The following is a 25,545-nucleotide window of genomic DNA, read 5'->3' on the forward strand; positions in this document are numbered from 1 at the left end:
TTTGAACATTCATCAACAGTTTCATCACCCCTCATTCTCCCAACAATAATGCATTATAAAAACCCTAGTCAACAGGGCAAAATTAATTGCTCAGATCTGCACTCTTCAGGGAATTTAACCACATACAAAACACTATTTTTAGCCAATATCTAACCCCCCCCAACCAGATAAAAAGAATACTTACACCACATATCTCCCTCCCTCCCTCCAAATATAGATTACAGCAAATCCATCACCATTCCTTATATTCATGGTCTCTCTGAAAAGGTGATCAAGAACTTATAACAGCATAGTCTTGTGACCGCTTACTAACCATACAAAAAGTTATTATAATACAGCTATATTGCCTGCTTCAGTTTAGGAGTGCCCCTGTTTAAATGTCATTGGCTATTTACTCATGGGTTCTTAGGGCAAGATGTTCCGATGATGACCACGAATAGTCGAAACGGTCCACACCCCGTCAACCACCTTTCCCCTTCCCCCTCCTTATTTTAAAAAATTAACCCTTTCACTTTTTCCCCACCCTATATAAAAGTATATGTTTCTATATATTACGAAAAAAAACCCGGGTTTTTCTAACTTATTCTACCAAACTGCCTACCCCCCCCCCCTCCCCCACACCACACACACACTCTGCAGTTCTCGACATCGCAGACAGAGGAAAAGCCACAACACCCAGAAAAAGGTATGTGCAATTTCTATTCCTTAAGCTACATATACTTTTTAGTACATCTACACTCATAATGCCCTAAGAACCCATGAGTAAATAGCCAATGACATTTAAACAGGGGCACTCCTAAACTGAAGCAGGCAATATAGCTGTATTATAATAGTTTATAATGAGGAGTAACATGGGAGTTTTCCCAGAAATAATATACATACAAAAAGTTATTTTCCCTTATCTGCTCTCCCAAAAACCAGCAGCAACCTCTGGACTTACCTTGGTCTGTCAGGTATTCTGGATTTGCAACTGTTCATGCTATGGCCTAAATGGCCAGGACAGCCAACTTCAAAATACCAGAACACTAAGACATCTGTTTCCACTCCTATGGACATTCATGGATACCATGCACAGGATCTGATAGAAAAAAAGCCACTTTACTCCATCAAAGCAATTTCTGCTGCAGCGTTCACAAATTATCCCGAACTGAATAAATATGGTTGCATCAAATTGCTTCTCATATGGGAAATCCTCACCTACAGACATCCTGAATGGACGAATTTTAAGAAATTATTCATTCAGAATCTAACATGAGAATTCTAGCTAACATAGATAATACCTGCTCAACAGCAGAAAGTTCTGATTTGTTGTATAGGAAATTGTGTAATAATATATGAATTGTATCAGAAATATTTGTAGACGAAAACTAAACTGGTGAATTATCAGATTAATGATCATTTGTAAAAAGGAAATAGTAGTTAAATTTTGTCTTATTAAGCTGTAAATCGACAGACAGTAAAGAGCACCAGTGCAAAGGTCGTGTCTGAAACACACGTGTTGGCAGTAATGCTGCAAGGTACTGCATACGCTGAAGATGATGCAAGCACGCTTCCCTAGAAGACAGCACCTAACGGCAGTAAGGAAATTGAGGATTATCTTGAAGGCATAAAATTTAAGGGTCGTGCGAAAAAGGAGGGAGAGAATATAAGGCAATATGCGCGATATTGCTAGGCTTTTTGTTACTTAGTTCACCTCGAGGATTCCTGACCAGTGGACGGAGAAAGGACGAGCCAGGGGTCCTATGATGTCAGACAGCAGGCAGTCTTTTTAAGTATGCTGAGCAAGATCCCAAGACGAGCCGCACGAGAATCATCGGCCTATGCAGAAAATGTGCCAGTTGCACTGAATCCCCCATTCAAAAAGGAGCGGAGATAATCCTCAGTCGAGGCAGTAGTAAGTTAGAGTCCGGAATAATGTAGAAGGGACGACGTAGCCATAAGCCAGGCACAGAAACAACCGATTGAAGGATGACCCGAACAACACAGGGCAGTTAACAGACCTTCGGAAAGAACTGGGTAATGTAAAGACCTTTACTATATGTTTTGAAAGAGATAGAAATTAATGTTATTATTATTATTATTATTATTATTATTGTTCCTGGCAACTCCAAGGAGTCGACAGACTCATCGAAGGAGGCCCTAACATCATGTCAAGAACAACTATTCGACATTCACACAGTATCTATCATACCTTGCCTTGAACTCATTCACGGTCGTAGCACCCACAACAGACTCTGGAAGCTTATTCTACTCATTCACTACTCTCCAAGTAAAAAACCTAGCTCTAACACCCTTGTCAACCACGCTCTTGCCCAGCTTCCATTCATGGCCCCTAGTCCTCCCACCACCAGTCATATTTTCAAAAATATCTTCTGGATCAATCTTATAGAAACCCTTCAGTAATTTGAATGTCTCAATCATATCACCCCTCCTTCGCCTATCGACCAATTTCTGCAACCCACAAATCTTCAACCTATTCTCATAAGGTTCATTCCACAGACCTGCTATCATCTTGGTCACTCGTCTCTGGATCCTCTCCACTTCCTCCCCATCATTGAAAAACGTTGGTGCCCATAACTGGTCACAGTAGTCCAGATGGGGTCTTATCAAGGCTTGATACAGAGGAACAACAACTTGTTTGTCTCTGCATGTTTAAATATTTTTCAGAAGCCAAGTGATTTGGTGAGCTGTTTTAGTCACTTTTGCAATGTACCCCATAAACTTCAATTCCCTTTCCACCAACACTCCCAAATCCCTGGCCTCATCAATCTCCTGGAGTACGTCTCCACCAATGCAATATACTGCTGCTATTCTTTTCACCCCAAACCTTACACTTTGGCACATTAATTTGACATCCATTTTTCCTAGCCCAGTCCTCTAAGCTATCCAAATCATCCTGTAAAATTTTGACATCCTGTGCACTCATAATTGCTCTACCTAACTTTGCATCATCAGCAAACAAGTGAACACTTCCTCTCAAATCCTTTCCTATATCATTGATGAACAAATTGAAAAGCAGTGGTCCAAGAACAGAGCCCTGTGGCACTCCACTAGTCACAAGCCGTCTTTTAGACTCCACTCCCGAATAAACCACTCTCTGGTATCTCTCCTTCAACCACCCTCCTATCCATTTCACCAACCCTATATCTATCCCCATTTGCTTCAGTTTACTGATTAGGGTTCTATGTGGTATCCTATCAAAAGCCTTGGCAAGGTCCAGTAGTATTACTGTAAACCCATTACCCCTATCCAGTTCAGCCGTCACTGTGTTATAAAACGTGAGCAAGTTACTGAGGCATGATCTACCCTTCACAAAACGATGTTGTCCCCCATACAATATCCCATTTTCATCTATCGAATCCTGTATTCTTTTCTTGACTAATTTCTCTAAGACCTTGACAATGATTCCTGATATGCTAATCGGTCGGTAATTTACAACAGCAGTCTTGGAACCACCTTTATGCAGTGGAACTATTTTCCCCCTCTTTCCACCCCCTCGGGACTAACCCAGATCCGAGACTCAAATTAAACAAAATGGTCAAGTGTACTGACAATTCTTTAGCTGCTTCTCGTACAACACGAGCTGGTATACCATCCAATCCCACAGATGTATTGACATTGAGGTTATGCAATAGACTGCTCATCTCCACTTCATTCACCACAATTCCCATATAATCTACTGGTACATTCGTTTCTGCAATGTCACCACCTGGATGATATATTCTTACAAAATGCTCACTCAGCTATATCAACTGATTCAGTTACCTCCCTACCATCTGCATTCTTTAAAATCATTCTGCCATGTACATTTTTCCTTTTACTTGCTACATATCTAAAAAACTGTTTAGGATTCTCTTTAGCCTGCATGGCCAATGTTCTTTCATAATCCTTTTTTGCTTTTCTTACCACACTCGTTACCCTTCTTGCCTGCGCTTTATACCGTTCGTGTGCTTGACGGTCACCTTTCTCCTTAAATTCCCTTCATAGTTGTTTCTTTTTTTAGCAGCTCAAACTTAATGGTGTTATTCATCCATTTAACCCCTAGTTGATTTATTATTCGGACTCTAGGTATACAGTCAGCCATTGCTTCATGCAAACACTTCTTAAGTGCCTCCCTTGCACTATCAACTTCTAGTCCTTGCAGTTGTACATGCCATGGCACTGAACCAATCAAACTCCTAAGCTTGTCATACTTTCCAGCCCGATAATTCCACATGTACCCTGTCTTAATTGAAAATTCTACACCTTTAGTCACCTCCCAAGTCAAGACCCTATGATCACTCTCACAAATTGGTGGCAATGTGGTCAAATTTGTTACAGCCAAATCCTCAGAAGTAATTACTAGGTCAAGCACTCTCTGACCCCTAGTATTTTTCATTACATGCTGTCGCAGATAGTTATCTCTTAATAACCGCATAAAATCCAATTCCTTCCTCCCGTGTGTCCTCTCCTCACTCCAATCAATGCAACATAGTTGAAATCTCCCATAATAATTACCCTCCTTCCACTCATTTCTTCTATTTGCTTGTGCATACTGTTACCACCATCTTTTCCATCACCTGGTCTATAGCAGCACCCAATTGTATATTTAGTTCTGCTAGCCACAATCTCACACCATATGGCCTCAAATGTGCTCTTTTCTCTATCCTGCAATTCAACTTCTATTCACCTTGGCTGCAGCTCATCAGCTATCATTAACAATACTCCTCCCCCCATTTTATTCTTCCTGTCATTCCTGAACTCACTATACCCATCACATTCAATCCCACTAGCTATATCCTTCAGTCAGCCATGTTTCACTAATACCAATAACCTGTGGTCTGGAAGTGCCAACCATGGTCAAAAACTCTTCCCTCTTGTTCCTAATACAGTTATGTGGACAATCCATAGAGGACTCTGATAAGAATTCATAATTTGAGACCACAAAATCCTGTTGAACAAAGAAAAGTCATAAATGAATCTATATAGTTGCATGTGACTGAAATTATATGTGTATTTGTATTTTGTTGATGACCTTTACCAGATAGTAACAAGTTGTATAAAATGTCTTTAAGAGTAGCATGCATAAGAGAATTGATTTAGAATAATATCGTCGTTTAGTTCTATTGTTTTGTGTGATTAGCATTGTGATCTGAGTGCATTTTGATTAATTTAGCATTGTGTAACTAGCTTAGCACGAGATATTAACCTAGTAAGAGATTTGGAAGTCTTAGTATTTTAATCCAATTTTTGTTGTAATTGTCATTAGTTCCAATAAACATGTTTTGTTGCATATACCTGACTCATGCCTGAATTCGAAATATCAAATTACCACTTATAAAAATTAGAACCATAGCGGGAGGGATTTTGATGAATATGTTCAAGTAATAGATCATTGGCCACGATTGCAATTAGTACCGATATCTGTTTAGTGTGTGTTAGAATGAATGCCAATCAATCTAGGAATATTCTCTGAACCTGAATAAATTCATGTTATTGGATACTGGCTGGCACAGCAATAAAATATAAATTTGCCAGTATCTGAAAAGGAATCATTCCTAGGTAGAGTCGAGTTAGGCACACATAAGGAAGTATATAAAAGAGGAGATTGTATGACTAAAAGGTATATAGTTAAGTTAATAGAAATAAAAGAAATAAAAAGATAATCAATTATTATAACAACAGTCAGTTCAACCAAAACTAATTGATGGCTAGTTATAAGCCTTCCTGTATTTGTCTGTTCGCTCTCATTTACCAAAGTCTGCCTCTGCTCACACAAGTGTATTAATCTCTGAAGATGCCAGTTTAACTTTGGTCAAATTTTGGAAATAATAAGTAAATTTTTAGTTATTATTTAGTTTATGTTGTCAGTTTCCTGAAAAACATCATGTTTGTTCAGGGAATTGATAACACAGACTAAATAATTATATACACATAACTATCATGGAACTGGATATGATATTGGTCTGTTATTACTAGGATATTTAACTTAATTCATGGCATATTCACAAAATACAGTGGATGGTCACTTTAGCAAAAACCCCTAGAGACCAGAAATATAGTTTGTTATAATGCAAGGTTCAGTTTGCTATAGTGAATTTAGGGTAAAAATACTAACCCCTAGCACCTCTAGTTCATATATATTTATTCTCACATCAGTCCCTGTTGTGTTGCCATTGCAGTACTCTGTTTGCTCAGTAACTCAGCTATTCCTTCTATCACCTCCTTACCATCAGTATCCATTGATGTTAACTACCACAGGCATTATTCTTTTTACTTGCCACAAAGTAAAAGAATTGGGATTTTCTTTGGCCTGCTCAGCTATTTTCTTCTCAATCTGATTGTCTTCTTACCATAACCTTTCTGGCCTGTGCTTTGTATTGCCCATGAGCATATATCGCTTCTTTACTGGAAGCTCCATATGTTTAGCCACTTCCCAGATTTGGTTGCATGATCACTTTCTCCACTCATACCTTGGTTATGGAAAAAATACTATGGTGTTCTCATTACCATATCCAGCACTCCCAAACAGAACTCTCCTCTATCACATGCTGTCTCACCTACTTATCTTTTAGTAGATCCTTTTCTCTTCATATTTACATGGTGATCAGAATACAACATGAAAATTATGGAAACCACTACCGTGTTAGAGTAAAACTTTAGTTCAATATAAACCAAAATAAACACTCAACATTTAGACCTTCACATTAATGTCATCATCTGAAGTATACACATATATATACAAAGAAACAAGCTGCACTACAATCTAAATGGTATGCTAAAGTTACTGATCAACCATTAAGCTGGAGAGCAACATGTTGACACAAAAAAAAATTATTATATAGTAGATGCATAAATTCTACGTCATTGTTTTCGTGTCCTTTTCTCTTTCCGATCTGTCTAGATCATTGGTCGCCAAAGGGGTCAATATCGATCCCTTGGGATCGATATGACATTGTTAGAGGTCAATTCGCGCTCAGGGGTCGATTGGGGGTTGACAGAAAAATATAAGACATCATTGTATGGGTAATATTTAATTTGGTTAACTTGGATTACCTTCATGACAAAAGACATGGAAGTAATGACAATGCAATTAAGATTGAATTGTGGGATCAGTACCTCCACTTACAGGTCCATGAATAGGACCTGTAAGATGGAGTAAGGTCATGAAAATAGTTACTGAGGCCAATCAAGTAGGCCAAAATGACGTATTTATTAATAAACGGATGTTGGTGGTTCCTGCCGGCCGGTGCAGTGGGAGTGAGATTGCAACACGTGCGTGGTTCTTATTTACTGATACAAGTATTTGATCCCAGTCTCATATTTGCGCATCGACATACAAGTGAGCATTAATGTTCTAAAATTCATCAACATACATATTATAATTCAATCGTTATTCATTCATAAACTAAACTTCTCTATGTTCAAGAGTTGAACAGCGCTGGTAGTAATACCAGTGATATTACTAGTAATAGTAATAGTAGTACTAATAGTAATATAATAATATATACTATATTATACATACAATAAACACTGTAACTATAAAATAAACAAACTAAAAACTCACATAAGCGTCTTTTTTTGCTTGTGCTATTATAATTATGTAATAATTATAATAGGATTGTGTAATAATTATAATAATTGCAGAGGACATAGTGGAATTGTTCAATGACCACTTTATTGGAGTATTTCATCCTAGAGGAGTCAGTTTTAATGCTAGAGGGATAGGACTGGTTCGAGGTCTGGAGGTACAGGAGGAGAGTGTGTTTCAGATACTGAGTGCTCTGGATGTCAGTAAAGCTGTGGGACTGGATGGTATTTCACCACGAGTTTTGAGAGAATGTGCTAGGGAATTGACAGTGCCTTTAACATGGCTTTTCAATGAAAGTCTGTCTTTGGCAAAGATGCCCAGGGAATGGAAGAAAGGTAAGATAGTGCCATTGCATAAGGGTGTTAACAGACTGGAAGTGTCTAATTATAGGCCAATCTGTGTGTCATCAGTAGTAGTTAAGATCTTGGAGAAAGTAGTGAGGGACCGTATACAGCATTGGGCAGATGAGGGTAATGTTATCTGTGAGAATCAACATGGATTTGTGGAAGGATGCTCTTGTTTTAGCAATATGCTAACCTTTTATAATAAAGTTACAAGAACATTAGATGAGGGAAAGGCATATACTGCAATTTTCTTAGACTTGGCGAAGGCATTTGACAGGGTGCCACATGATAAGCTGATATTTAAGTTGCAGCACATGGGTCTGGATGTCAGATTGGTCATCTGGATTCAGGATTGGCTGTCTGATAGGTATCAGAGAGTTGTGTATGGTGGAGCAGTTTCCAGGAGGCAGAGGGTTACAAGTGGGGTCCCACAGGGCTCGGTACTAGGACCTATATTGTTTAACCTTTATATCAATGACATAGCCAATGGATTGCAGGGGGATATTCAGTTGTTTGCGGATGATGCGAAGCTGGGAAGGATTATTAGTAATAGTGCAGATGTGGTAGCCCTGCAAGAGGATTTAAATAAGCTAGATAGATGGGCAAATGAATGGGGGTGTCAGTTTAATGCAGCAAAATGTAAGGTCTTGAGGTTTGGGAAACATCGATGGGATGCTGCATACTCTATGGGAGGAGTTATACTGGAGGAAGTAGGGGAGACAAGAGATCTGGGGTTGATGATTGATAGAAACCTGAAGTTTAGGGGACATATTGCAAAGGTGGTGAAGGTAACACAGAGGATTGCTGCTATTATGAGAAGGATACTGACCTGCAGAGATAAGAGGGTTATCATTCCGTTGTATAAGTCTCTGATCAGACCACACTTGGACTATTGTTCTCAGATTTGGTCCCCAGGATTTGAAGGGGATAAATTAACTGTGGAAAGGATACAAAGACGGATGATAAAGATGGTTTCAGGACTGTACAAGGATAGTTATGAGGATCGGCTGAGAGAATGTGGACTGCAGAGTTTGGTGGATAGAAGAAGGAGAGGTGATATGATTGAGACTTTTAAACTGTTGAGAGGTGGTTACAGGGTTGACACTGGGGAGTTCTTTCGCATGGTTGAGCAGCGGGAAGGAGTGATGACAAGAGGCCATCCCTGGAAGTTACGAAAGGAAACTGTGAGCAAGGGGGTAAGGAGTGGTTTCTTTGTGTGGAGGGTGGTTGAGCCGTGGAATGCATTGCCTGATGGAGTGGTGGAAGCGAGAACGGTCAGTGAGTTTAAAGAGTGGTATGATAGACTTTGTGTTTCTCGGGGGGGGGGGGGGGACCCCTCGATGAGTCTTGACAGACTTTGTCTTAGGAAGGACCTCCCTCGATGAGTCTTTTGACTCCTTGGAGGCCTGAATAATAATAATAATAATGTAATAGTAAAATATAGGGAGTCAATAAAAAGTCAAGAAACACTCGAAGGGGTCGACGAGCAAATGACTTTAGCAACCCCCTGGTCTAGACGATCTTAACTGCCCATAATAACTACTTACTATGGGCTTATTATTGAGCCAATTTGCTGATGTATGTCCTCTGCTTCCTTTGCATCACCTGGCTTAACAGTAATTGCCTGTTTCTTGCTATTCCCTTTTGGCCTCTATTTATCACATCAGATTGATCATATTACCCATGTTCTTATTTCTTCTGCTATCATCAGAGGTATTGCCCTCCCCCCACCACCAAATTCAATATTCTATCTGTCTATCTGTCTTTCTTCCTTCAAAATACAATAATGTACAAATTCTGTCCTTTAACTACACCATTCTGTCACTCAGGTGTTAATAATGCAAATAACATTTGAACAAGCAAAACTAAAATAAAATTAATAAGCTAATGCCTTTTATTCCATTATAGAGAGTAGGTGGGGCTTTTAATCCCTATCTAGCTTTTGGAGACTGAGTGGGCAGTCCATTCTCCGCTGGTAGCCAATCAGAGATAGCTGGCTCACGTCTATCACTAACTGTAGCCGGCCACTGATGAAGAGACCACCAAACAAGTGCTGCCATCTCTTGGTACCTAATCCTAACAGAATGCTTTTTGAAATAATGTTGGTTTTACGGTCCATTTTCTTGAGTTTGCAGCATGAGAAACCCGAGTTTCCAAGAGAAAAAACTCATTTGCCCATGCCAGGGATCGATTAACTCGGGAACTGGTCAAAGAAGCGTTTAGAAGAAGTTTCTCCATTTGGTGACTAGACTTAAACTATCAGTCTATCTTCGGGTGGCCTGGAGCAGAGGATTCAAGCATCACTTCCACGGAGCTACACAGGCCCTCCAAACAGAATGAAACAATGCCAAAAACTCATCATCATGAAATTCCTGACATGTACCCTCAAGAGGTGTACAGAATATTATGATAGTACTACATGAAAAAATTACCTACCTTCCATTACTAACTTCCTATTGACAATTTTCCTCCAGATTAATCTGTTATCTATGAAGACTTATATTTCTATGGCACTTTTTACTGTATCAAATTCACTTAGATCTTGGTCTTTCTCTGGGTCTTTTTTCAGCTGTCCTGGCATTTTTTGCTAACCTTTCCTCATCCATTCTGTTTAAGTGATCATACCACCTGAGATTAGCTCTGCTACCCCATTCCTTAATGTTAAGTTCTTTCCTAGTATCCTCATTTTTAATATGATACTTCCATTGATGCCATCTATTCACTCTTCTAATCTTTCTCAGAATTCTCATATCTGTCATTTCTACTCTTTGATCAAGTGTTTTATTTAGCCATGTTTTAACTCATATATATATATATTTTTTTTATTAATACTAGATGTATTTCTTCGACATATTTTGCTGTCTATATGGTTAACAGGAGGTTATTTGTAAGAAAATAAACAACAAAAAAAATTAACATTTACCAACAGCTGCTATTTCTATTAATTGAAAAGAATTGCAATGATATTGAAAGTTTATTTTACCCTTGGTTAGACTATAATAAATTTAGTTTAATCCTTTATCCAAGTGTGAGCAAACAAAGTTTGCACCTGAAAATATCTTCAGGACTGAGGAAAGGTAGTGCAACACCATGAAACTTGGAGCAAATGTGGACCAAGCTATCATCACTCTTTTCTCATTATCTCCCATATTGACTTCTGTGTAGCACTTTTGTTTTCTTCCATTTGCATTTCTTTACACGAACTGTGTGATATTTTAAACTCAGAACTGTGGGCTTTCCTTGTCAGCATCTCTGAAGCAATGGCTGATAAAGAATTAATTAAAGTCAAAAACTGGGACAAAAAAAAAACTAAACTAAATCCTCCAACATCATAGTGCAGTGAAACGTCCATAATTACAACAAGATCGTATCGTTATCTTTTCGGTAGCCCTAACAGATGAAGCTGTTAGCATGTTTAGTTGAGGATATAACTTCCATTACTCCCGGGTAAGTTCCAAAAGCAAAAATAATGGCTTCCATTGAGCTGGGAATATACGACCTGCCTCTATCAATAGCCAATATCATTCATTTGGATGTGGCCAACATCTTAATCCAATCCAAATGTCCTAAAAATAATATGCCAAAAAAGGAAATCAGTGCTTTAAAAGATCTGTACAGTAATAACAATATTATTATTATTATTCATCACACCTCCAAGGAGTCCGAAGACTCATCACAGGAGGACACCCACTGTACAACTCTCCATCTCCACCACTATTGAACCTCTACTACCAATCATCAACGTCATCTACTGGCCACTACAGCACCACAGCTAGTTGTTTTTTTTTTTTGTTCAGTAAATTGCGTGTGTTCTGAAGGGCCGATTTGTCTGTATTATTATAACTATAGCAGACAAAGGTAATGCAACTGTGGTGATGTATTTAGCTGAATATGAAAGCAAAATGCACATACTTTTACAAGATCAGCCTACATACCAAAACATAGATCATGATCCTACTAACTTTCAAAAAAATAAAGTTCACAAATTATTGAAGAAATAATTTGCTAAATTACTAAACATTTAGCTAAATTACTGCCAACCCCCCCCCCCCACACACACACACAAATAATTCTCCTCCTTTGTTAAATATTCTGTTCACCTAAAAATTATATTAGAAAATCTTATCTTAAAAAGTTCAGATGTAATGATTACTTTTGATATTATTTCACTATTTATCAATGCACCTTTAATTGAAACTCTTTATTTGCTAAAGTCACATTTCACCCAAGATATATGTGAATTATTTAAAATGACAGTACATATAGGTTATTTTGCATGGAAAATGAAGATATACAAACAACTAGATGGGACAGCAATGCCCATCCTTTAGCCAATTTCTACATAGAACACTTGGAAAACGTAGCTGTGAATTTAGCCACTCTCAAACCAGTGGTTTGGCTATTCTATGTTGATGATCTGTTTGCTATTTGGCCACATGGTCCAGACACATTGGATACATTTTTAGTGCACTTAAATAGCCAACACCCTAAAATCCACTTCACAATGAAACAGGAAGCTAATGACTGTCTGCCCTGCCTACATACACTAATCACATGGCTTCCTGATCGTTTATTATCTTTTTCTGTTTATAGAAAACCCACATATACAGGAAGATATTTTCACAAACATTCGCATCATTATCCAGCTCAACAGTATGGTATCCTAAAAACACTAATTCACAGAGCTAGAGCTATCTGTTCCAAAGACAATGCTCTTACCACTGAACTCATTTCGTACACTTTCTTAGTCTATGACTATAATCCCCATAGGATAGAAAAAATACTAAATGCTCCCCAAGAAATCCCCTCCATTGCTTATCACACAAGACAGCAAAACTTACCATCCCATACATCCAAGGCACATCTGAAAAAATATCTAGACTGCTTAATAAATATCAGCTACACACAAATATTGTGTGTAGCTGATAGTTATTAAGCACAATATTCTGCTGGCCTGGTTGGCCAAATGGTTAGCGCATCCACTTTCCACCCACAAGGCTGCAGGTTCGAATCCTGCCATGCGCATGGATGTTTGTGATTGTCATGAAAATACTAATGATGGTAGTGGTAGACGGTAGATAGCACTGGTGTATATGATGATGATGGTAGTAGCGGTTCGTTGAAGTTGTTTGATCGAGTGGTGGAGACAGAGTTGTAGGGTAGGTGTCCTCCCTCGATGAGTCTTTGGACTCCCTGGAGGTGTCGCATAATAATAATAATAATTATTAAACCATATGTCAAATTGGCAACTCCCTAAGGACAAACTCTCTTCTTTATCACACAGGAGTTTATGAAGTAACCTGGCTTACTATAGACAGACAGGAAGAACTGTTGCCATCTGCCTTTGTGAACATAAAAAAAAAAATACATTTGGCACCATCATTATGACAAGTCAGGTCTAGTAGACCATGCCCTGGATACCTGTTCACTCAGGATGAAATGGAAGAAAATAGAAGTGCTTACACAAAAGTCAAGTCAGAGAGATTGTTTTGGGAATCAACAGCAGCTTTAAAACATAACCCAAACCTCAACAAGTATAAATTTACCAAAAATCTGGGAGACAGTCATTTTAAGATCTGATTAATACTTGTTTTCTCTCTTTTTCCACTAGATTAGCACCAAGTGTTATCCATTACAATTTTTTTTAACTAGTCCCACTGTTATACCAAATTGTTGTTTTGTGTACTGTGACAAACTGTTCTTGTGCTCTGAAGATGCTGGATATAATACCAGTGAAATATCAGTTAATAAGTTACTAAATATTAATTGTTTTCTTATCATTCTGTGTTGTGATCAATATCATTTAAATAAACTGATATATTACACACTGAAAGTTTTCCACTTGGTTATATATAAATTAAAGTTGCCAAGAAATTATATTCTTGGTTTAATTCTTTATCCAAGTGTTAAACAAACAAAGTTTATGTGTGAAGTAATTTCACAACTGGACAACTTGTATATAGAGGCTAATGGCTTCACATCACTTGCCTCAGTATCCCATAATGCAAAGAGCACATATCCTTACAGACATGTATAATGCTATGCATTATGGGAAGGGTCACTACCCAGACTGGTTTTGACCTTTATTGAGGTCTCATCAGTGGGAGCCAGACTCACACACAAACTTTGTTTGCTTACACTTGGATAAAGAATTAAACCAAGAATATAATTTCTTGGCACGTTTAATTTATAGTATAACCAAGTGCAAAATCTTTCAACATCTGTCTCTAATCCCGAGTATTTTAGTAATAAGGTGTAACACCTTTTGGCTGCTTCTATATGGAAATATGACTTCTGCATTATTTCAACTTTGGTATCACTTATGGGTCTGGCTTCCACTGAAGAGAATCCAATAAGGGTCAAAATCGGTTGGTGGTTTGATTCCAGGGGAACAGAGCTTTTGCTCCGTTAAGGTTTTTGCCTTAGGGAGCTTTCAAGCATCCAGGGATTTGGATCCATTAGGGTAGGCTGTATTAGGGCCTCCTTGGCTGATGCTTTTCCTGGAATTTGAGCAGTTCTGCTTGGTGGTAGGGGAGCCTGTCACTGAGCAGAGCCAATGCTGAGTTAAATGGTCGCTCATTGTTGGGTGATCTGAGTGATCGCACTAGTTTTTGGAGAGGTAACCCCACATTTAAACAGGGAAACCGGTTTGGGTTGTGATCCTTTCCATACTGCATGGCATTATACATGTCCATAAGGATATGCATTGCATTATCCTTATGGACCATTATCCATTATCATTATCCTTAGTATCCCTTAATGCTTTGCATTAAGGGATACTAAGGCAAATGATGTGACATCATTAGCCTCTGTATGCTAGTAGCCAAGTTGTGAAATTACTTCACGCTCAAACCTTGTTTGCTTACATTTGGATAAAGGGTTAAACCAAGAATATAAATGTCTTGGCACCTTTAATTTATTAATATGTTACACATATTATTGAATGATTTCCAAATGTCATGAAGGATCACTCTCGGTTTGTATTTAGTGTGCCTTTTGAGCAAATGACATTCTCTCAGTATGACCTATGTACATTTTTCCACAAGAACGTGGTGTCTTAAATACTCCAGATGTTTATAAAATGGAACTTTGCCTTTAGATGAATGTAGGAAGCTTCTAAAGGTGTTAACTGATTTGAAGACTGTTCTGATATTGACTGATTTTAATATTTGGACTATTTTTCTTGATGTATTGCCAACATATGGTACTGATTACTGTGCCTTTGTAATTAATTTCTTAGTTATCACAAGATGGTTCATTAGAAAATAAGTTTCTTTAGTACCTTTCTCAGAGATCCATTTTGAAGAAACTGATTAAATAGAATGTTCTTTTTTTTTATTTCATAATTTTTTGAGTACACCAGGATGTTTTTAATACGGAACTTTAGATGAATTAGAGAAAGAAGCTTTCCTAAAGAAGTTCTTTCTCTAATGCTGGGATGTTATTTTTTGGCAGATTATTGTTTAATGAAACCAGAAGAGTTAAGTCAGGGATGACCAACTTATGGGCATTGGATGATTAGAAGTGGTGCATTGAATCCCAATGATAATGAAAAAAAAAAGTAAGGCTATTTATGCAAAAAAGTATTAACCAATAACCTATTTATAGAAAAAAAGCTAAAACTTAATAATTATTTTTAGTGATTTTATTGTCTTGTGCACATCGTTTGCATATTCACTTGTTTGATCCTGAGGTGCCAAGCATTAGCAGCAGTGATGCATTTGCAAGTTTTTGTCAGTCAATTTAGAATTGATACTCATACGCTATGGAGTTGTGCTTTATTCATTCTTTGTGAATATATGCAGTTTTGTACTTTTTTGAAAATTAAGCCTTGTTTTTACATTCATTTACCCTCACAGTGCAAAAGAAAACAGAAGGTAATAGTAATAAGCACGAATTCAATGAATATTAAACATGTCTGTATTAACATATTTTTACAGGGAGTTTTTAAGGGTACAAGAATTGTATGGTGCATCTGAATTTGTACCTGAAAATATTGCTGCATGGAATGTAAAACGTTGGCCACTCTTGAGCCAAGTTATCTTGTGGATAATGCTTCATGTGATGACAGGAATTTTGTAGCTTTTTTTACAGTCTTTTTCTTCTCTTGAGATCTTCTTCAAATGCATACAATTTATGTTGCTCCATATATTTAGGGATATTGAATTAGCCAGAGTATTATGTAGGTGATATTCCTTTTGTTCAGTGGAGAACAGGTTTGATCTAGTTTTTTATATTGGCTCTTAAAAGAGCAAAACTTGTATTTCTGTATATTCTCCATGCCTTTGCAGAATTTATATTTTCTTTGATTTTTAAAAATCCAGAAATGATAGAATTATCTCTGCAATTTCTCAAAAAATTAAGTCTATTGGAAAGCATTACTTTTTTTTGACTTGACTGTTGGTTGTGCAGGGAATATAGATTGTGGAATTTGGTCAATAGGAGGAAAAGTGGTGATATGATAAAGATGTTCATGTTAGTTATGGGATTTTATCAGATTATAAAAAAAAGTAGATGGTAAGATGGGAAGAGCAAGAGGCCGTCCCTGGAAGTTGTGTAATGATATGGTGGAGAATGGTTTGAGGGGGGGGGGGGTTCTTTTACATGGAGATTGGTTGGTGAGTGGAATGCTATGCTGGAGTGCATTGTGAATGAGAGGAGTAGTCAAAGATTTTAAGGTTCAGTATGATAGACATGTTGCTAGCTTTCCACAACAAGTACTGACCTCATGGAGGCTAATAATAATAATAAAAGAATGGTGGTTATTCTTTTAATACATATGAATATGTATTAAAACAATTGTGTATGTGTTTATTTGTGTGTGTATGTGTGTATATATATATATATATTATTTTTATTTTTTTGTCCTAGATGGGCAAGGGATCTTTTAAATATGCTTGGGTCCTGGATAAACTAAAAGCTGAAAGAGAGCGTGGCATTACAATTGACATTACTCTATGGAAATTTGAAACCCAGAAGTATTACATTACTGTTATTGATGCTCCAGGTCACAGAGATTTTATCAAAAATATGATTACTGGAACTTCTCAGGTAAAACTAAATAAGTAAATATTTTTTATAGCAGCTAGATGTGCAATATTTTTTAAAATGCATATTGGATTTACCATTATGAACATATCTGATCCTTTTTTAATTGCTATGTTATATGACTATTATTTTTCCTTTTGCAAAATACTGTAAAAAGTGATTCTGATCAAATGAAGTTTTTTCTTTAGAAGCACCTCAACAGTGAATGGCATAATAAAATTTTGAGGTAGGTTGTATAGTACTATGGAGATAATCTCCACAGAAGAAATTTCCTTTAAGTGAGCATCTCAGAGAAACAAACTCTACTCTGAAAATACAACTGTTGGTTTTTGCTATTAGTAATTTAATGCAAGATTGTAACACTGAATATATCCTCACAAGAAAAATCTTTTAGTATGCTTACTAGTTTCAAGAAATAACTACTCAATTACCAGCTATAAGGGATACCAGTAGAATCAAATTAGTACTCTTCAAGTAATCAAGTAATTTCTGAAAATTTCTTTCTTTAATCCTCTACTCATTCATCGATGAATGTTTTCTGAAACGTAACATACAGTGATTTTTTTTGGTATGGTATACAACAGTCTTGCATACTGGCTCCTTTATTAACAGTGATGTGTGATATACAGATGCAATACATGTAGAAAATTATAATATTCAGTAATTTTTACACATTTGATAATAAATTTAGTTTAATCCTTTATCCAAGTGTGTGCAAACAAAGTTTGCACCTGAAAGTATCTTCAGGACTGGGGTAAAGTGGTACAACACCCCGGGCGACTCCTTGCAAAGGTGGAGCAAGCTATCAACACTCCTATCTCGGTATCTCCCATAATGCAAAACACATCTCCTTGTGGATATATATAATGTTATGCATTAAGGGAAGGGTCACTACCTGGACTAGTTTCGACCTTCATTGAGGTCTCTTCAGTGGGAGCCAGGCCCAAGTGGAGATACCAAGGCAGAAGCATTAGCAAGGTCATCTCCTCCTATAGGAGCTGCCAAACAGTGTGCCACCATTTTATTAAATTACTCTGGATTTAGAGAAAGATGTTGAAAGTTTTTTATTTTTCACTTGGTCAGACTACAATAAATTTAGTTTAATCCTTTATCCAAGTGTGTGTGTGCAAACAAAGTTTGCACCTGAAAGTATCTTCAGGACTGGGGTAAAGTGGTACAACACCAGGTGACTCCTTGCAAAGGTGGAACAAGATACCAACACTCCTATCTCAGTATCTCCCATAATGCAGAACACATCTCCTTGTGGATATGTATAATGTTATGCATTAAGGGAAGGGCCACTACCCAGACTAGAATACATGACCTTGCTAATGCTTCTGCCTTGGTATCTCCACTTGGGCCTGGCTCCCACTGAAGAGACCTCAATAAAGGTTGAAACTAGTCTGGGTAGTGGCCCTTCCCTTAATGCATAACATCATACATATCCACAAGGATATGTGTTTTGCATTATGGGAGATACTGAGATAGGAGTGTTGTTAGCTTGCTCGACCTTTGCAAGGAGTCGCCCGGGATTGTACCACTTTACCCCAGTCCTGAAGATACTTTCAGACACAAACTTGTTTGCACACACTTGGATAAAGGATTAAACTAAATTTATTATAGTCTGACCAAGTGAAAAATAAACTTTTACACATTTGCTTTGTTAATAAGTTTAATATCTTAGCTGTATGATTCATCAGCTGCCTCTAGTACCCTCCTTATTCAACAAATCACTCTGAAAACTTTTTTATTTTTTTGTCTTTCTTGAAATTTAAGCTTCTGCAGAGTAGCTTTTCCAATATTTGCCTCATTCTCTTTCGAGACTTTAATGTATGCAACATTGATTGGCTGACCTCCTATGCTTTTCACAGATTCAGCTGAAAAACTGGGCCATTTGCTCTTAAAAGTTAGTTTACACAAATTGTACAACTACTAACCAAATTTTCAATCATTTTAACTACTCTACCAATTTCATTTACCATTTTCTCACTAGTGATATTCCTCTTTAGATGTACTGTTAAAATCACCTTCAAGGGAAATTCATGATATACTCTTCTCCCTGTACTATGCCTCCCACCATCATTCACATGTTGTTTGGCACTACATAAACATAATCTGCAATATCTGATCTTCATTTTCAAGTTGTATACAACTTTCATTCTTCAGATTCTAATATGCTCAGAATGCATGATAGAAAGTATGTTCATATGAATAACTTTTTTTCTCTGTCTTCCTTACACATCCCTTATCCATGTTCAACACACCTACAGGTGTACTGAAGCAGTCTGCAATAAATTTGAATTATAGTTGTAATTAGCTGAGTTTTCATTTTCTGCTTATAATAAAAAAGGCCAAATCATAGGAATATAGCAAGGATTTGTATATTTATGTTTTGTGGATTGAGAAAAGGTATATGATACGTTGTTGAGAGAATGGGACGTTACATACAGCAGTATTGAAAGAATTGGTTGGATGTAAAATCAGGTGTAAGACAGTGTGTACGTTATTTACCTCTGATTTTACACACAATTTCTACCATTATTCATCATCTATATGGATCACTTGAAAGGAAAATGGCATTAACCTGGTATTGAAATCAGAAATGTGCAGATCAGCTCTTTACTTTATGCAGATGATGGACTCTTCAGGATGCTTTAATTAAATTAATAATTGCTCTAACAAGTTGAGCATGAAAATTGGCAATAAAAATGAAAACTGTAAAAATAGACAGGAGCATGTAAAAACATTGATTTGGTTGCATTCTTAAAAAAAAAAAAAAAAATGTAAGATACTTCAGTTATATAGGTACAATTTTTAGTGATGATGGCAAATTAAATGTAGAAATAGATAATATGATACACAAAGCTGGTGCTGTGAAGAGCCAGTTGAATAAATTTATATGAAATAAGAGAGAAATCAGCTGCAACACTATAATTGGCAGCATATAAGGCAATTTTCAAACCAAATTTAACTTATTTTCACCTTCCATACTAGAAGACCTTAGTCCATCAAATGTGATTTTTTTTTTTTTTTTAGATTTGATTTTAATCTTGAACTACTGCAGATTGTAGTCCTTTGGAAGTGCTTCATTGGGGAGGCTGTTCCACAGAATTCAGGCAGAAGGAGGGAAACATGACTGGAAGTATCAAGTTCCGTGAGTATGCAGTTCAACTGTAAAGGGGTTTAGCAGTTGTAGCATGAGTTCCTGTAGATTTGGTAGAAATGGGAGGCATGATGGATGCTAGTTCTGCTGAACAATGGCCATTGAAATATTTGTAAAAGAGACAATGTAGAAACAGATGATCTATAGGAAAGTGGCTGAAGAGAGTATAAGAGAAGTGTCATTTATCAACTGGACTGCCCATTTCTGGACAGGATCATGAATTCTTAGGGAGGTCATCGGTGCACTGTCCTTTACTGCTCTCATGTATGGGGTAGTGCACCTAAGACCTCCCTAAATATTCTTGATGCTTACATTAAAGATACCAAGCAATTTTATAAACTTGGGTTTTATCTTTTTTCCCAAGTAAGCAAACAAGCAGGTAAGTCAAGTTTGTGCCTGAAGTATTTTCAGGTCTGAGGCAACTCATGGTAAAGGTGGGGTAAGCTCTGATCACTTTCCTTAGTATCTCCCATAATGCAATGCACATCTCCTTGCGGACATGTATGATGCTATGCATTAAGGGAAGGGCCACTACCCAGACCGGTTTCGACCTTTATTGAGGTCTCATCAGTGGGAGCCACACCTTGAGATGCCAAGGTTGAAGTAATGCAGAAATCATAAATTTTATCTATACAAGTTTGCCACAAGGTGCTTTGACCTTATTAAATAAAAATCTCAGGATGAGAGAATGATGTAGAAAGTTTTTTTATCTTGGGTATACTATACATTAAAGATACCAAGCAATTTTATAAACTTGGTTTTAATCTTTTTTTCCCAAGGAAGCAAACAAGCAGGTAAGTCAGGTTTGCACCTGAAGTATTTTCAGGTCTGATAGCATCATACATGTCTGCAATGAGATGTGCTTTGCATTATAGGAGATACTAAGGAAAGTGATCAGAGCTTACTCCAACTTTACCACGAATTGCCTCAGACCTGAAAATACTTCAGGTGCAAACTTGACTTACCTGCTTTTTTGCTTACTGGGTAAAAAGGATTAAAACCAAGTTTATAAAATTGTTTGGTATCTTTAACGTATAGTATACCCAAGGTAAAAAACTTTCTACATTCTTGATGCTTGTTCATAAAGGGAAGTCTGGTTGATAAATAATACTTCTAAAAATTAAAGATGCCAAAAAATTATATTCTTTGTTTAATCCTTTATCCAAGCATGAGCAAACAAAGTTTGCGCTTGAAGTATTTTCATGACTAGGCAACTTGTATATAAAGGCTAATGACTTCATATCACTTGCTTTAGTATCCCATAATGCAAGCCTCTATATGCAAGTTGCTTAGTAGTGAAAATACTTCATGTGCAAACTTTTTATTTGCTTACTCTTGGAGAAAGGATTAAACCAAGAATTTAATTTCTTGACATCTTTAATTTATAGTATAACCAAGGGTGGAAACTTCCAACAATTATCTCTAATCCAGAGAATTTTAATAATAAGGTTGACACTTTTTGGCAACTTGTATATGAAAATATGACTTCTGCATTACTTCAACCTGGGTCTGGCTCCCACTGACGAGACCTCAATAAAGGTCGAAACCAGTCTGGGTAGTGACCCTTCCCATAATGCTATACATTATGGGAAGGGCCAATGCAAAGCACATAACCATAAGGATATGTGGTTTGTATTATGGGATACTAAGGCAAGTGATGTGAAGTCATTAGCTTCTTTATACAAGTTGCCCTAGCCCTGATTATATTTCAGGTGCAAACTTTGTTTGCTTACACTTGGAAAAGGATTGAACCAAATATATAATTTCTTGGTATCCTTAATTTATAGTGCTGTAAATGAAATATGCAATTCATTTGGATTTTTATGGTATTACTTAACAGTCAATGACAAAAATTATAGGCGACAAATATAACTGCGATATTTCCAAAGAAATTGCCAATGAAATAATCCATTTAAAAACCATACACGTAAGTACTTTTGGTGAGAATGAATTGTTACCTCTTGAGCTATTAAATAAAAAAAAATAATTAGATATTGAAACCCCCAACATTTGCAATGCTCTCAGAATATTTTGCATGCCACCTGCAGCTGTGGCCCAGGCCAAAAGGTCATTCAGTGTATTTACAAGAATTGAGAATGCAATAAGTTCTACTATGTGCTAAAATCATCTCAATCATCTCTGGCTATTGAAACAATGTTAGCCAGACAGATTTCGATCATATTATTCAGATATTGTTTATTAATTTTTTTTGTTGTTGTTTTTTGGTATTCAAAAAACAGTAAAGTATAAAAATAATCGTTTTATTTCTTTATTTATTTTGGGGGCCTGCTAACAGCTTTTTCCCCAGGCATGACATTGTCTTCCGATGCCCCTGCACAGAAGGGATGCTTCATATACTAATTGTGGTCATTGTGGATAGAGATTAAAGTTCTGGAGATATATTGCAAAGGTTATGAAGACATCTCAGAGAACTGCAGCAATGCTGAGGGGAACAATGGCCACAAGAGATATACTTATTTATTTTTGAAGTAATTAAGAGTTAATGTCACAATTAAATTCCCCAATTCGTATCTAAACCATGGTTCTTCAAAATGTGTGCCATGAGTGTCCAAGGAAAGCAAACAGTCTTTCACACTTTCACAAGTGGCTTGAGACTAAACCAGCTTCATTCAGAGCCTACACAGTTGCTGCAACACTTGTAAAACCATCAATAAAAGGGCAAATTCTAAATTCAACAAGGATAAATGTGGAAAACATTTTTTTATTAAATAATAAAACATTTTATTAAACGTGGAAAACATAAAAACAATAATTGTTTATTGTTTTTATTAAGTCTAAGTGAATGAGTATTGCTCTCTTGCCAAGTCAACTGCTGTTCTGATTCTTTAGTGCATTATCTTTACCTTCTTTTCGTTTTCTAAATCAAAACATTGTACATTTACTGTAGTTGTACTTATGCTCTCTATAAATCCTAAGTTCTCCAGAGTTCTTTAATTCTTTTTTCTTTCTTATTCTTTCCATAATTTTTCTTTGTTTTATTGCTCCTGATTTGTGATGGTAGCTCATTATAGAAATTCTTGAAAATTTAATTTCTAAAAAATAAAAAAGTAGAATATACAGAAATCAGATTAACAGTGAAATTATATGTACATAATAAACTTCACCTGATGATCACATATTGTTCACATGTATTTGTTTATATTAATAGTATCTTACAATTGAACAGACTATACACTGACCAAAGTCTAAACATACCCTTACTGTGAACAACTCCATGTGCTCATGCTGCTGGGAAAAGTAGTGAAAGCATTTTGACCATTAACCAAGAACACTATTTATTGTGATCCTTAACACACTAAAAATAGACCATCAAATAAATGTTGCCAGGTATTTAAAATTATATATTTTGAATTCTCTTGGTAAATTGTCAATCATTTAAGAAAAGTCGAATGTTTTCTGTGAGCAACACTATATTAAAAGATTACATTAATATATTCGCACCCAACTTGACTCCTAGGAATCACAAGCCTGGGGAATCTTATCCCCCTTTCTCAACAGGCTTGCGTCTGTATATGCCAAATTTTAAAACCTTACATTTAGTTGCACTAAACTGACTCCCCATAAGAGTCACATTTCTAGCTGGAAATAAGCAAGAAATTCCTGCTTGAAGAGTCAAAACATCAGCACCATTACTAATCCCCCCCCCAAGCTTCACATCATCTACAAACAGCTGAACATCTCCCTGTAGTCCTGTGACAATATCATGACATAAAAATGAACAGCTTCAGTCCCAGGACTGAATCTGTGAAACTCCAATTGTAACCATCCTATTCCCTGATACTGCTTACCATATGCTGTATAACTCTCTGATATCTATCAAAGCCAATCATCGATTCAGTCTGCTAACCTAATATCCAAACCCATATGATGCAACTTAAAAATCAACTTGTCATGTAGCAACCTCCCAAATGCCTTGGAAAAATCCAAAAAAAAAAGACAGTGTATGCCTTACCTCTTCATCCACTGCTCTTTTTACTCTACTGTAAAAGGTAACCAGATTACTAAAACAAGAATGTCCTTTAATAAATCCATGCTGGCAAGCATAAATAATATTACCCTTGTCTGCCCATTCTGTATTATATGAGTTCTTACCAATTTCTCCAAAATTTTAATAACTACAAAAGAAATACAAACAGGCCTATAGTTTGACACCTCCATTTTACTACCATCCCTTATGTAATGGTGCTATTGTACTCTCCTTCCACACACCCCCATTGCAAGATATGCAAGTTGTATATTATTATTGTAAGGGCCCCTTCATGAAGTCTAAAGACTCATCGCAGAAGACCCAAACTATTTACACAATCTATCATACCTCTCCTTGAACCCATTAACTGATAAAGCACTCACAACTGACTCTGGCAACACATTCCACTCATTCACAACTTTCCAAGCAAAAAAAAAAATCTAGTCCTCACACCACTACTGACCACACTTTCATTCAATTTCCAGGGATGCCCCTTTTTCTGGCCCCTCCAGCCAAATGCTGACACATTTCCTCTGCATCGATCCTATAAAACCCTTTAAGCAACTTAAATGTTTCTATCATATCCTCTCTTTTTTCTCTTATCAACCAACTTCTGCAATTCACACACCTTCAATCTATCTTCATAGGGAACAGGGAACAGACCACTAACCATCTTGGTCACTTGCTTCTGAATCTTCTCCAACACTTCTTCATTCCCAAGAAACCCAGGAAACCAGACTTGAGCACAGTAATCCAGATGTGGATATATCAAGTTAATGTGTTCTTCGTTAGCCAAGTAATCTTATGAGCAACCTTAGTAATATGTCTTCTAAACTTTAACTCTCTGTCTACCATCACCCCTAAATCTCTAGCTTCATCTATTTCTTGGAGTACATAATGTTACATTCTCTACGTTATGTAACCCATTATGTTTTGCCCAAACTGACAGCCCATTTAAATTATATTGCAAGCTCTCCACATTGCCTTGATTAATTATCACTACCTAATTTTGCATCATCAGCAAACAACTGAATATTTCCTGTCTGGTTATTTCTTATATTATTTATGTACAAATTAAACAGCAATAGTCTCAGCACCAAACCTTGCAGCACACTACTAGTCACCTGTTTTCATCTTGATTCTGTCCTTCCATATATCACTTTTTAATATCTGTCCAGCAGGCACCCTCTTATCCACTTAACCAGTGTCATATCTATCTCCAAAGTGGACACTCATTATGGGGAGCTTCATCTACAGTGATGTAAACTGGGCAGAGGAGACAGCATACAGTAATAAGGGAAAACTGAATTTTTGGATTTTTTGAGGGACAACTGTCTTAGACAGCATGTAGGAGGGAATACGAACATCAAGATCTGGATTTTATCATAGCATCAGAGATCTGATTGTGATTAAGATGGTATCCCCCCCCCCC

At 36.8% G+C, this 25,545-nt stretch overlaps 1 protein-coding gene across 1 annotated transcript in view; it reads left to right on the forward strand.

Annotated features, from left to right (window-relative positions):
* The first annotated feature begins 16,785 nt into the window (after nt 1-16,785).
* LOC150107062 (elongation factor 1-alpha 2-like) overlaps nt 16,786-25,545 on the forward strand; it is a 103,785-nt gene continuing 95,025 nt past the window's right edge. Inside the window, exon 1 of the mRNA XM_090392933.1 lies at nt 16,786-16,965. Coding sequence (XP_090249059.1) covers nt 16,786-16,965 — 180 coding nt within the window. The remainder of the gene's footprint in view (nt 16,966-25,545) is intronic.

The sequence above is a fragment of the Typopeltis vanoorti genome, chromosome 5 (assembly GCF_054136105.1).
Source record: "Typopeltis vanoorti isolate ZY-2024b chromosome 5, IOZ_Tvanoo_1.0, whole genome shotgun sequence".
Taxonomy (NCBI): Eukaryota; Metazoa; Arthropoda; class Arachnida; order Uropygi; family Thelyphonidae; genus Typopeltis; species Typopeltis vanoorti.